The following is a 13156-nucleotide window of genomic DNA, read 5'->3' as shown; positions in this document are numbered from 1 at the left end:
TTGTCCTGGCTTCATAGTTGTAGGCTCCAGAGTTGGTACTGAGGGTGAGTGGGGCAGTGCTGTGAATAATGGGAAATCGCCTCAGTAATCTAGTATCACATATATTATGTAAATGGCATTCAGGTCATTCCCAGGAATCAGAGTGCAGATGTCCCCTATCCTCTCAGGATGTCACACAGTTGATTTTGAGCAGATGCTCCTGCTACGACAACACTGAACTGTTCATTTGTGGCCGGTCTGGCTTGTTCCTTTCATTTGTAATGCTGGAATTTTGTTTCTCAGACATCGGAAAAGACAGAACGTGTGCTGAAAATCTGTGTGAACAAAATTGTACCCAGTTAAGTGAAGGAGGATTTATTTGCTCCTGTAGAACTGGGTACAAAGCTGGTGCTTCGGACAGAAACTCTTGTCAAGGTAGAGTATATTTTCCAGGTTCTCTACTGACTCCCTTTTATTAAACCTCCATTTCATTCCCTTAATGGGTCTACGCTTACAGTTCTCAGTTATTAAAATACTTAAGAATGCTAGTTGCTTTTTCCTCTGTGTCCATGCTATCTTACCAGTACCTAGCTAAAAACTTAGCATATAGCTTGTGCTCAGTAAGGTCTGTGCAACTGAGATGAATGATGAAAGCCTTGGTGATGATGGATGGTTATGTATTAGTATTGGAAGTCAAATTTAAAAACAAAAAACAACACAGGGTGTGCTTTCTGCATCTTATGTCAGACAACACATTTTTATTACACACCTACTTAGAGGAGGCATAAATTGGTTCCCTAGGGTGTGGCTTTGGAAAGCAGTGGATTGTCAGTGACAAGTATGATTTTAGTATTTTTTGTTGTTATTGTTTTGGGGTTCTTTTTTGTTTCTTGAGATAGGTTTTCACTATGCAGTTCAGGCTGGGCTTGAACTCACTATGTAGCTGAGGCTGGCCTCCAGCTCACAGTGATCCTTCTGCCTCAGCGTCTTGAGTACCAGGATTACAGGCTTGAGCCACCACATCCAGCTTTAGTATTCTTTATTGTGTATATTTACTGTGTCTAATTTAAATGGCATACTCAGACAATTATAAGAGTTCTTTTGGGTACTTACACTTTTAAGAACTCAACTGAAAATCCCAATCAAGGACTCTTGTTTCTGAAGCTAGTTAGCAGAAGTGAATTGATACCAAGTAACAACACTATAGATGCTTTCTGAAGCCAAAATTTGCTGAGCTACAGCTTTCTGAGCACAGCAGCAAGATTGTGTATCATTTTAAGCAAGGTCTCAAATGGATACTGCCTGGTTCCACACCCCAGGATTAACACCGGGTATATTTCTTTAGAAAATATTTAAACCAGTATAAACCAGTTTCTTCCAGTATAAAACAGAGCTAACACTATGCCTTCATAGTGTTATAAAGAAAAATAAATAATTTCATATATAATTGTCTCCCTGATGGGTATATGTTGACAACCCTGAAGCCCTCCCTATTCATGCTATGCCAAACTTTCTATATATGTTTTCTCTGAAACCTATACCCAAACCTTATACAATGTTTTTTCCTATATGTACATGCTAATAATAAAGTTTAATTTATAAATTAAGCACAGTAAGAGGTTAACAATAACTAAAAATAAAATAGAAAAATTATAACAATATACTTTAAAAAAAGTTATGCCAATGTGAAAAAATAATTTGCTCAACTGTTGTATGAAATCGTATTGCTTTATTGTCTTCCACTGCTGAGTAACGTTAGTAACAGTATCTGAAACTTAATAAATGTTCCATAAATGTTCATATCGTTGCTTATTTTCATCTGTACTCGTGGTCCACGGTCTGTATTTATGCACATGGATATGAACAGGAGCAGATGTTGCATACTTGGTTTTATTTTGCTTGTAGACATCAACGAATGTGAGGAATTTGGAATTTGTCCCCAGAACTGTCGAAATACCAAAGGAAGTTATGAATGTTTCTGTGCGGATGGCTTCCGGTCTATGAGTACCCACTATGGAGAGCGTTGTGCAGCTGATGGTAAAACGGGGGCATGTCGGGATCAGTTGGCTTTTGGGGACATCAGTGCTGATGAGTGTGATACATCAGCAAACAAATTCCTCTCAGAGTCTTAGTTTTAACTTGTTGGCTACTTCTCTTCCAACACCTGACGAGTCTCTCTCCTTCTTTCTGTCTCCTCCCCTGCCAGCTTAAGACATTTAACGACAGTCTTCCCACAAATAAGTAGGAATTTTAAGAAGAGGCAGGCACCCTTTATTATTCTGGACTTAGCCTCTTATCTACCTTGATAAAAGCTTCAAAAAGTGGGTGAGATGTTACCTCCGGAAGCTTGGCAGTGGGGTGGTGACCAACACATGGAGCATGACAAGGTCCTCTGGCTCCCACTCCACTGAGGTCAAGATCTGAAGCCAAGGGACCCAAGACAGACAAAAAATACATTGAACTGGAGCAAATCAAGGACTCTGTGCTGCTGTGTCCCTCTGTTAGTGTTCATGGACTGCTGATCACAGACAGAAAGGAGCCTGGTGTTTCAGAACTTGAGTGATCAGTTCATTAGTTTCACATTTTAGGTCAGTGTCAGTACCTGAGAATCAGGCCAGATAAAAAGCAGCAGTGAATACTAGACAGAAAAGACCAAAAAACAGAAAAAGAACGTGAGTCGGAAGTATTATATTCTAAATTTCAGAGGTCTGATGTAAATCAGCATATCCTAACTAAAGGGGGCTGGACCTTTATTTTGAATTTGAAGTTTGTACTGGAGTGTAAGATACTAGGTAAGAAAATAGCCTTTTATTGTATAAATTAAGGGCAAAGTGGGCCAAAATGACTCTTTAACATATTCATATAAATTGAGCTTTTAAAGCATACATTCGACTAGCATACTTTAAATATTTTATCCTTCAACATTTTTGACAGTGAATAAAAACTGAAGTGAAGGCATTTGAATAGTTGGTCTGCTAATTAAACTGCAAATTTTAAAATGTTTAAATCTTTTAACTAAGAAGAGGACTGAAAGTAGAATATTCATATAAAACAATATCAAGATGGGGAAAATATATAAAATGAAATTTTAAAAGTTACTTAAATTATACTTCATTGACATTATGCAAGTAAATTAAAAAAATTCTCGACACTCATCTTGGAATGACTTATGATTGAAAGAACTGCTTTAGGTAAAGAGAACTTTTACAACATCAAGAAAAAAGGGCTGGGTTTTTCCTCATTAGCTGGAATCTATGTTGGGTCATGGAGATGATTACCTGCTAAAAGAATCCTAAAACCTGTCAATAAAGAGTAAGGAAAGAGAATTTTTTAGTAAACTTTTAATGAGTCTGTGAATGTTGAATTTCTTTTGTCTGTTTTGATGTCAGTGAATAATGGGGGAAAATGCAATGGAAATGAGGATTCTGTGTATCATCCTCAACCTTGCCTAAATCCCCATTTGGGACAAATATTGAAGAGTTGATAATATCCAGAGAGAAATGTCAGCTCGCCACCTGAAATAGGGACAAGAATGTCCACAGCCAGGGGTTTTGCAATTCAGGTGGATAAGCAGCTTTATTTATTAACAGAGACGTCTGATTCCCAGCAAACCTCATGTTTTTTAAGGAGGGGGAGTACCTGCTGTTCACTTTATATCCTACTTTGTGTTTGTAAAGTTCAAGTACAGTTGAAACAGATAAAGTAACCCTTTCTTCGTTTACAGGAAACTCACCTTTGTTGCTATTGCCTGAGAATGTTCGAATCCGAAAATATAATGTTTCATCTGAGAGGTTCTCAGAGTATCTTGAAGACGAGGAACATATCCAAACTATTGATTTTGATTGGGATCCTGAGGGCACAGGCCTCAGTGAGTATCAAGTTTGGCATGTGTTGTTGGTGGTAAATTGACTTTATTGAGATTTTAGATGTTGAGTTTGGAGGAGTTTTTTTTCTTTTTTGAGACAAGGTCTCACTATGTAGTTCAGGCTGGCCTTAAACTCACCGTGTAGCCCAGGCTGGCCTTGAACTCACAGTGATCCTCCTGCTTCAGCCTCCCAAGTGCTGGGATTACAGGCATGCATGGAGGTAATTTATTTTTTAATTGGTGGGTTTTGTTGCATGAGTGGAAAAGGAAGCTCCTCCTATCCAGCATGCTCTAGATGCCTTACAGTGGCCTTGTGTTCCTGCTAACTTTCCTGAGTTTTCTCCAAATCTTCTTCCCACATTTCCATGTATTTTATTATCTCCTTGTCCTTGCTCAGGCAGCTTCTGTTCTGCTTTGCCATTATCTGTTTGGGAAATGTCTACTGAGACTTCAAACTCCCAGTTCCAGTGTCACCTCCTCTATGACACCTGTAACCCTCCTGGCAGTTTCATGGATGCTCACGCATGAGCCTGTAGCATTTTGTGCATTCTTCTACTGGAGCACATGCTACCTTGAGCTGTGGAGCTAGTTGTCCATATATTTTTCTCCCTATCTGCTAATCATTTGCTCTTGGGAGACAGAGATTGAATCTACTTCATCTCTACCTGCCTGGAACCTGACCTAACATCTAGCAATGTGTGTCGTAGGTGCTCAAAAAACGTAGATGGATAAAAGGAAAAATGAGTAATGCCTATTGTCAAGCCTGTGGTGACTGTATGGTATGGGGGAGGTGATAGTAGGGTAGGAGTCAGAAAACTTAGCATCTGTCTGTATAAACTTGTCTTCTAGCCTTGTGTCCTCATCTACTAGATTTATGACCTTAGTTATAACAATTTCCTGGATCTTCATTTCTTTTTGTCTGTAAAATACAAATGGTAATTTTATTCTTCCTGCCCACCGTTGATGGTTGTTTTGAAGACTGAATGAGATAATTGATGTGTAATACCTTGAAAACTACTACTAATAATAATTTCAGATTTATCACTGTATTTTCACACATTCATGAAGTGTGAAATGAAGAATGCTTAAAAAATCAGAGTCATGTAGGCTTTTAAAACACCCCCGTATACCATCCTTTAGTGTGTACATAAAAAAGAACTCATCTGGATGGATCATTTATTTCCACTCATATTGAGTATAACCTTAAATTTTCAACTGCCTGACCTAGTTTATCTGTGTATTCTGGTTCTGACACTAGACCTTAATCCTAACGAGAATAAGTAGGTTTGTGGCCAAAATATATTTTAATGAATTACTTTCAAATAGAGATTACTAAGAAAATATCAAGAAGCTCTCAAGTGAAGCATTTGTACCTAATAGCTCAAATTTGATGAGTTGTAAGGTTTGATCATATTAATATAATTATTAATGTAAGGACAATGAAGAGGAAGAGAGGTCAGTAAAAGAACATTATGTCACTTGATTAGTTAGACTCTGGTTCCTTCCTCACCTGATGCTCTTAACACGAAACTGGCCTTGTGTCCTTCTCTCCAGGTGTTGTCTATTACACTGTGCTCGCTCAGAGCCCCAGGTTTGGTGCTATCAAACGTGCCTACATCCCTAATTTTGAATCTGGCAGCAATAATCCCACGCATGAAGTTGACCTGGGCCTGAACTATGTCATGCAGCCAGATGGATTAGCAGTGGACTGGGTTGGAAGGTAATCTTGCCGTACATCTCCCTCTCGCTTGTCCTGTCTTCCTGGCCAGAGTGCTCTGCTGCTCACCTGGGAGCTTGAGTTCACTGGGGCCCAGGAGCGGTATGCTTAGCTGCTAGTGCAGCTCAGCAGAGCTTGGCTTGCCCTGGCCCCAACAACCACCCCTGCTGACCCCAGTGTGTCACATAAATGCTACCATTTCCGGTATTCTGTGTGTGCCATGAGAAGGTTTGGGAGAGCACTCAGGGCAAGATTCTTTACTATATCAAGAATACCTTTATTTGCCAGCAGAGTTCTGGATTCCAAGATTAACTTTTTAAATTGAATTTAATTTTTTTCCATTAAGTTTATTGGTACATTTTAGGTATACAATACAGTTACGTTCATTGTTGGGATCTTGTATCTTTACATGACATATCTTGGTTCTTATTTTATCCCAATTCCCCTGCCCTCTCTTCACCCCCTCCACCCTTCCCTATTTATAAAAACTTTGTTTTCATTTTTTTCCTTTTCTCATTTTTTCTTTTACCTTCTTTCCTTTCTCCTACCCCTCCCACTTCCCCTACTCCTTTAGACCTTTTCTTCCTATTACACAATATCAATTATACATTTTGATCTTTATTTACACTTTTAGTTTTTCACACCAGAGAAACTATTCGGTATTTACACGTGTGTGTCCCTATTTATTTCACTTAAGAGTATCACCTCAATGTGCATCCATTTAGCTATAAATGTCTCTAGTTTCTTGTTCTTTATGGCTGAGTAGTACTTCATTTTATAAAAAAACCACATCTTCTTTACCCAGTCTCCAGTTGATGGGCTCCAATTGGGCTGTTTCTGAGTTTTAGCTATTACAAACTGTGCTGCTATAAACATGGGTGAGCATATATCACTGTGGTATGATTCTTTTAATTCTTTTGGGAAGATACCCTGCAGAGGAATAGCTGGGTCAAATGGGACTTCTAGTCCTAGTTCTTTGAGGCATCTCCACACTGATTTCCACAGTGGTTGCACCAGTCTGCACTCTCACCAACAGTGGAGAGTGGTTCCTTTCTCTCCACACCCCTGCCAGCATTTGTTATTGGTTGATTTCTTGATAGCAGCCATTCTTTCTGGGGTGAGGTGGAATCTCAGTGTTGTTTTCATCTGCATCTCTCGAATGGCCAATGATGTTGAATATTTTTTCATATGTTTATTTGCTGCTTTTACTTCTTTGCCTGAGAAATGTCTGTTCATTTCAGATGCCCATTTTTGAATTGGGTCTTTAAATTTGGGGGGGTCTGATTTTTTTCAGTTCTTTATATATTCTAGGTTCATTTCAGATGCCCATTTTTGAATTGGGTCTTTAAATTTGGGGGGGTCTGATTTTTTTCAGTTCTTTATATATTCTAGATAGTAGTCCTTTGTCTGAGGTACAGCTGCTAAAAATTTTTCCCACATTGTAGGTTGTCTCTTAGCTCTGTTGGTGGTTTCTCTTGCAGTGCAGAAGCTTTTTAATAAGATGAGATCCCAGTTGTTGATTCTTTGTGCTAGTTCCCGTGCTACTGAGGTATTTTTATGAAGTCTTTTCCTATGCCAATGTCTTTGAGAGTTCTACTTAACTTATCTTCTAGCAAGTTTAGTGTTTCTGTTTTAATATTTAGATCTTTAATCCACTTTGATCTTAGTTTAGTGCCTGGTGATAGGTATGGATCTAGCTTTAATCTTTGGCAGGTTGAAATCCAGTTTTTCCAACACCATTTCTTAAATAGGCTATCTTTCCTTCAATGAGGGTGGTTGGCTCCTTTGACAAAGATGAGGTGGCTAAGTATGTCTGGAGTTGTTTCTGCATCTTCTAATCTATTCCACTGATCCTCAGGTTTGTTTCTTTGCCAGTACCTTGCAGTTTTTATCACAGTAGCTTTGTAGTATAGTTTCAAGTTGGGTATTGTGATACCCCCAGCCATGTCTCTGTTGCCTAGAATTGCTTTTGCTATTCTAGGACTCTTCTGGTTCCAAGTGAATTTTTGGATTGTTTTCTCTAGCTCTGTGAAATATATTGTTGGAATTTCAGTCAGCATTGCATTAAATCTATATAGCAGTTTTGGAAGTATGGCCATTTTCACTATATTGATTCTTCCTACCCAGGAACAAGGGATGTCTTTCCATTTTCTTATATCCTCTTCGATCTCTTTTTTCAGAGTGCTATGGTTTTCTGTGTAGAGGTCTTTTGCTTCATTAGATTGATTCCTAGATATTTCATTTTTTTGGATGCTATTGTAAAAGGAATTGTTTCCCTAATTTCTCTCTCAGTGAGTCTGTTATTTGAGTACAAGATGGCTGTTGTTTTTGAGTGTTGACCTTGTATCCAGCTACTCTACTGAATCTGTCAATTAAGTCTAGAAGTCTTTTGGCGGAGATTTTTCTATGTAAAGTATCATATCGTCAGCAAATAATGACAGTTTAACTTCTTCCTTTCCTATTTTTATTCCTTTTATTTCTCTTTTTCTAATTGCTGTGGCTAATGTTTCCAGAACTGTATTGAACAGGGGTGGTGACAGTGGGCATCCTTATCTTGTTCTTGATTTTAGCGTGAAAGTTTTCAGTTTTTGACCATTTAGTATGATGTTGGCTGTTGATTTTTCATAGATAGCCTTAATCAGGTTGAGATAAAGACCTTCTATTCCAATTTTCTGTAGGGTTTTTATCATGAATGGGTGCTGGATTTTGTCAAATGCTTTTTCTGCATCTATTGAGATGATCATAGGGTTTTTGTCCTTGGTTCTGTTAATATAGTGTATTACATTCATTGATTTAGGTATATTGAACCATCCTTGCATCCCTGGGATAAATCTGACTTGGTCAGGTTGTATGATTTTTTTGATGACCCTCTGTATTCTGTTTGCCAGTATCTAATTGAGGATTTTTGCATCTATGTTCATTAAGGAGATTGGCCTGTAGTTCCCTTTTTGGGTTGGGTCTTTCCCTGGTTTTGGAATCAAAGTAACACTTGCTTCCAGGAATGACTTTGGAAGTATTGCTTCCCTTTCAATTTCCTTGATGAGTTTAAAGAGTAATGGTGATAGTTCTTCTTTAAATGTCTTGAAGAATTCAGCAGTGAAGCCATCAGGTCGTGGGCTTTTCTTTGTTGGTAAATTTTTAATTATGTTTTCAAATTCACTCATTGTAATTGGGGTGTTTAGAATTTCTATATCTTCTTCATTTAACTTTGGCAATTCGTTTGTATCTAAAATCTGTCCATTTCTTCTGTGTTTTCCATTTTATTAGAGTACAGGTTCTCCAAGTAGGTATTGATGATCCTCTGGATTTCTGCTGGATCTGTTGTGACTTCACCTTTTTCATTCTTAATTGCATGGATTTGAGCCTTTTCTTTCCTTTTTTTGATAAGGTTGGCTAAAGGTTTATCGATTTTATTTATTCTTTTGAAAAACCAACTCTTTGATTCATTAATTTTTTTGTATCATTCTCTTGGTCTCCATTGCATTGATTTCTGCTCTGATCTTTATGATTTCCTCTCTTGTACGAGCTTTGGGTTTGTCCTGCTCTTCTTTTTCTAGGAGCTTGAGGCTCAGCATTAGGTTGTTTATTTGAGCTCTCTCTATTTTTCCTATTATGGGGATTCACTGCTATGAATTTCCCTCTTAGAACTGCTTTCATTGTGTCCCATAGATTCCTGTATGTTGTACTGGGATTATCATTTACTTGTAGAAAGTGTCTAATTTCTTCTTTAATTTTATCTGTGACCCATTGGTTGTTCAGGAGGGTGTTATTCCATTTCCATGTATTTGTGAGTGTTTTGCGGTTTCTTATGCTATTGATCTCCAGTTTAATTGCACTATGGTCTGATAATATACAAGGGATAACTTCAGTTCTTTTACATTTACTTAAACATGTCATATGAGATAGCATGTGGTCTATTTTGAAGAATGACCCATGTGCAGCCGAAAAGGATGTATATTCTGGTTTTGTGGGGTGGAACACTCTCTAAACATCTATTAAGTCCATTTGTTCAATAGCTTGGTTCAGTTCTATTATTTCATTGTTGATTTTTTGTATAGATGATTTGTCTATTTGTGATAGTGGGGTATTGAGTTCCCCCACTACAATTGTATTAGTGCTTATTTGGTTTTTCATGTCCCTTAATATTTGTTTTATATAGTTGAGGGCATTCATATTTGGTGCGTATATATTTAGGATTGTCATCTCTTCCTCTTGGATTGTTCCCTTCACAAGGATGTAGTGAACCTCTTTGTCTCTCTTAATTAGTTTTGGTTTGAAATCTACTTTGTCTGCAAATAAGATTGATACCCCTGCTTTTTTGTGGGTTCCTGTGGCATGGAGAACTGTTTTCCATCCTTTTACTTTCCATCTATGAATTTCTTTTTGAGCTAGGTGTCTTTCTTGCATTCAGCATATTGCTGGATTTTGCTCCTTAATCCATTCTGCCAGTCTATTTCTTTTAATTGGTGAATTGAGGCCATTAACATTGATAGTTATAATTGATAGATATTGACTCATCCTTGTCATGATGTTTTACTGTTGTTGGCTCTTTTATTTCTTATTTTCCTCCCCTTTCCCTTTAGTGTCTTACCTTGCCTGGTGGCTTCCCTCTGCTGGGCCTCATGGAGTTGTGACCTTCATTGTCTTTTTCTAGGATATTGCTTAGAATTGTTTGGAGTGCTGGTTTAGTGTTCATGAAATTTCTCAGGTGTTCTTTGTCGTGGAAATATCTAATTTCCCCCTCGATTTTGAAAGATAATTTTGCAGGATACAACAGTCTAGTTTGGAAGTTATTTTCTTTTAGGGCTTGAAATACTTCACTCCAGGCTCTCCTTGATTTGAGGGTTTGTGTTGAGAAGTCTGCTGTGATTCTGATGGGCTTTCCTTTGTAGATGATTTGTTTCTTTTCTCTTGCTGCTTGTAGGATTTTGTGCTTCTGTTGGGTCTCTGGGATCTTGACTATTATATGTCAAGGTGTATGTATTTTTTTTGGTCCTGGCTAGTTGGAGTTCTATATGTCTCACTTATCTGTATGCCCAATTCTCCTCCTCTGTCTGGGAAGTTTTCTGTTACTTCTGTGAACAGTTTTTTTTATGTCAATTGTACTTTCTCCTGCTTTTTCGTGGACTCCTATCAGTCTTATGTTATTCTTCTTTGCATCATGTAGGAGCTGCTGGATTGATTTCTTGTGGTCCCTTACTATTTTTAAGAAATCTCTGTTTTCATGGTCAATAACCGCAATCCTGTCTTGTATATCTGATATTCTATCTTCACATTCCCTCAATCTGCTGTGAATACTTTCAGTGGAGTTTTTAATCTCCTGGATATCTGTTTGAATCTGTTTCATGGATTCCATTTCTTTCTTATGTTGGGCGATCATGGTTTCCATTTCTTTCTTATTCTGGGCATTCATGGCTTCTAGCATGTTTCTGAGCTCATCTACTTTTTATCTGTTTCTCTTCTAGAGCCTCTAATCATGTCTGTCACTCTGCTCACCATCTCTGTAGTTATCTGGGAAATTATTTCTGTTTTGAATTTTTCTAGAGCCTCATTCATCCGTTTTGTTACTTCCTGTGCCATCAGTGCAGGGTGTCCAGGTGATTCATTATCAGACTTTTCCACCTCGTTTCCCCCAGAATTTGCCTTTGGTGGGGTGGAAGTGTGAGTTTGTGTCTTCTCATTTTTTTTTTTTGGTACTGTTCTTGGTTTAATTCCTGGGTTGATACTTCGATACTGCTTATTGTAAGTATCTTTGTTGCCTGTATTTAGAATCCTTATGGAATGATTGCTTCTCAGAGGTGTCTTCCATATATAGCTGGTCTTTAGGTTTTGAGTCTCTGATGATTCTGAGGCTATCACATTTTCATTGTACCAGGAAGGACAACTGATTAGATCAGTCACAACACCTTAGCCCAAGTGATACATTCAGCAACACCATAGCATCAAGCACAGCTTAGAAAATGAAAATTTGTGGTAGTTATTAATCTATCACCTTTAACTGTGTGAATTAAATCAAAATCGAGGACCAACCCAGCATATGTTTATAGTGAATAAACTCTTCAATATAGTAACTTTGTCCTTTGGGATGGGGAGTTAGAAGGAGTTGGGGAGGGAGGGATAGGTATAGGGATAGGGAAGGGTTAGCAGTGAGACCAGAGGACACAAGAAAATCACACAAACTCTAGCAAACTCTTGAAGACAACAGGAAAAGAGAAGGAAAGAACAAAGACGAGAACAGAACAACCTAACAGCAATAGGGAGGCTAGAAACTGTATTTACTTTCCTTTAAAACTAATGACAATTGAAAGAAGGAAAAAGAGAAGAAAAGAAAAATAAAAAAGAAATCTGAATTAGGGCCAGGACAGGAAAAAAAAGGGAGATGAAGAACAATGTGGGACAGCGAGAGAACGAGTGAGAGAGAACGAAAAGAGAAAAGAAAGAAAAAAAGAAGAGAAAAATAAAAATTTAAAAAGAATAGAAAAAAATTAATTAAAAATAAGAGCAAAAAAAATTGAAAATAACAAATAGAAAATAAAAATGAAGGGCCTCCTTCAGGGTATGTCTCTGCTGTCACAATAGACAACGTGGGCAGCAGTGTGCAGATCTAAGTCAATGAGTCTCAGCAAGCTAGTAACAGACCCCTGAGATTCAGGCAGATTTCTGGCTGCAAGTCCCAAGTTGAGCTCCCTATCCTCCTGCAGGGTTGAACTCTGAAAGGTTCTACTGCAGGTTCCAGCTGCCTTTCCCCTGAAGATAGTTCAGGTTCCGATGGGAGGTGATGATCCCTCTAACTTACTAAGTACAGTGGTCTGATGTGGCTTTATTGCAGAGATTCTCTTCACTTTTCCAGTGGGCTTCATTTTTCATCAAGGAGCCTGAGAGAGGCCCTCTTTCTGTTGCTCACTTCTGCTCTATCTTCTGGAGCTCAGGACAATGGCCTTTATGACCCCCTGTGCCTCTGTAGTGTGGAACCAGGTAGCGGCACAGCCAGGAGGCCAGAGGCAGGGGTGGGGGGCGGGCTAAGCTGGTCACTGGGGGATGGGGTGCAGGGTCGGAGTGGGGCTCCACACGGCCAAGGTCCTTGCCGTCCGCCAGCTGGTCCCTTAATATTTGTTTTGTATAGTTGTGGTGTTAGTATTTGGTGCATATATATTTATGAATGTCATCTCTTCCTCTTGGATTGTTCCCTTTAAAAGGATGTAGTGTCCTTCTTTGTCTCTCTTAATTAGTTTTGGTTTGAAATTTACTTTGTCTGCAAATAAGATAGCTACCCCTGCTTTTTTCCGGGTTCCTGTCACATGGAGAACTGTTTTCCATCCTTTTACTTTCAGTCTGTGAGTTTCTTTTTGAACTAGGTGCATTTCTTATATGCAGCATATTGTTGGGTTTTGCTTCTTAATCCATCTGCCAGTCTATTTCTTTTGATTGGTGAATTGAGGCCATTAACATTGATGGTTATAACTGATATGTATGGACTTCTTACTGTCATGTTATTTTCCTGTTGTTGACTCTTTTTTATTTTTCCCCCTCACCCTTTAATTTCTTGCCTTGCCTGATGAAATATTTTGGATTTGCTCTGTTGGGCCTCATGGAGT

General features: G+C 38.4%; 1 protein-coding gene across 2 annotated transcripts in view; it reads left to right on the top strand.

Moving 5' to 3' along the window:
• The window catches only part of Lrp2 (LDL receptor related protein 2), a 189226-nt gene that overhangs the window by 158974 nt on the left and 17096 nt on the right, over window positions 1-13156 (top strand). For both annotated transcript variants that reach the window (XM_013076946.3, XM_004857623.4), the window contains exons 64-67: window positions 283-414; window positions 1885-2016; window positions 3704-3847; window positions 5399-5564. In XM_013076946.3, the coding sequence (XP_012932400.1) occupies window positions 283-414; window positions 1885-2016; window positions 3704-3847; window positions 5399-5564 (574 nt within the window). The remainder of the gene's footprint in view (window positions 1-282; window positions 415-1884; window positions 2017-3703; window positions 3848-5398; window positions 5565-13156) is intronic.

This window comes from Heterocephalus glaber, unplaced genomic scaffold (assembly GCF_053883595.1).
Source record: "Heterocephalus glaber isolate CG9 unplaced genomic scaffold, H.glaber_assembly_v1.0 deba00000347, whole genome shotgun sequence".
Taxonomy (NCBI): Eukaryota; Metazoa; Chordata; class Mammalia; order Rodentia; family Bathyergidae; genus Heterocephalus; species Heterocephalus glaber.
The sequence above is the reverse complement of the archived record's forward strand: the minus strand, read 5'-3'. Positions and strand labels throughout refer to the sequence as shown.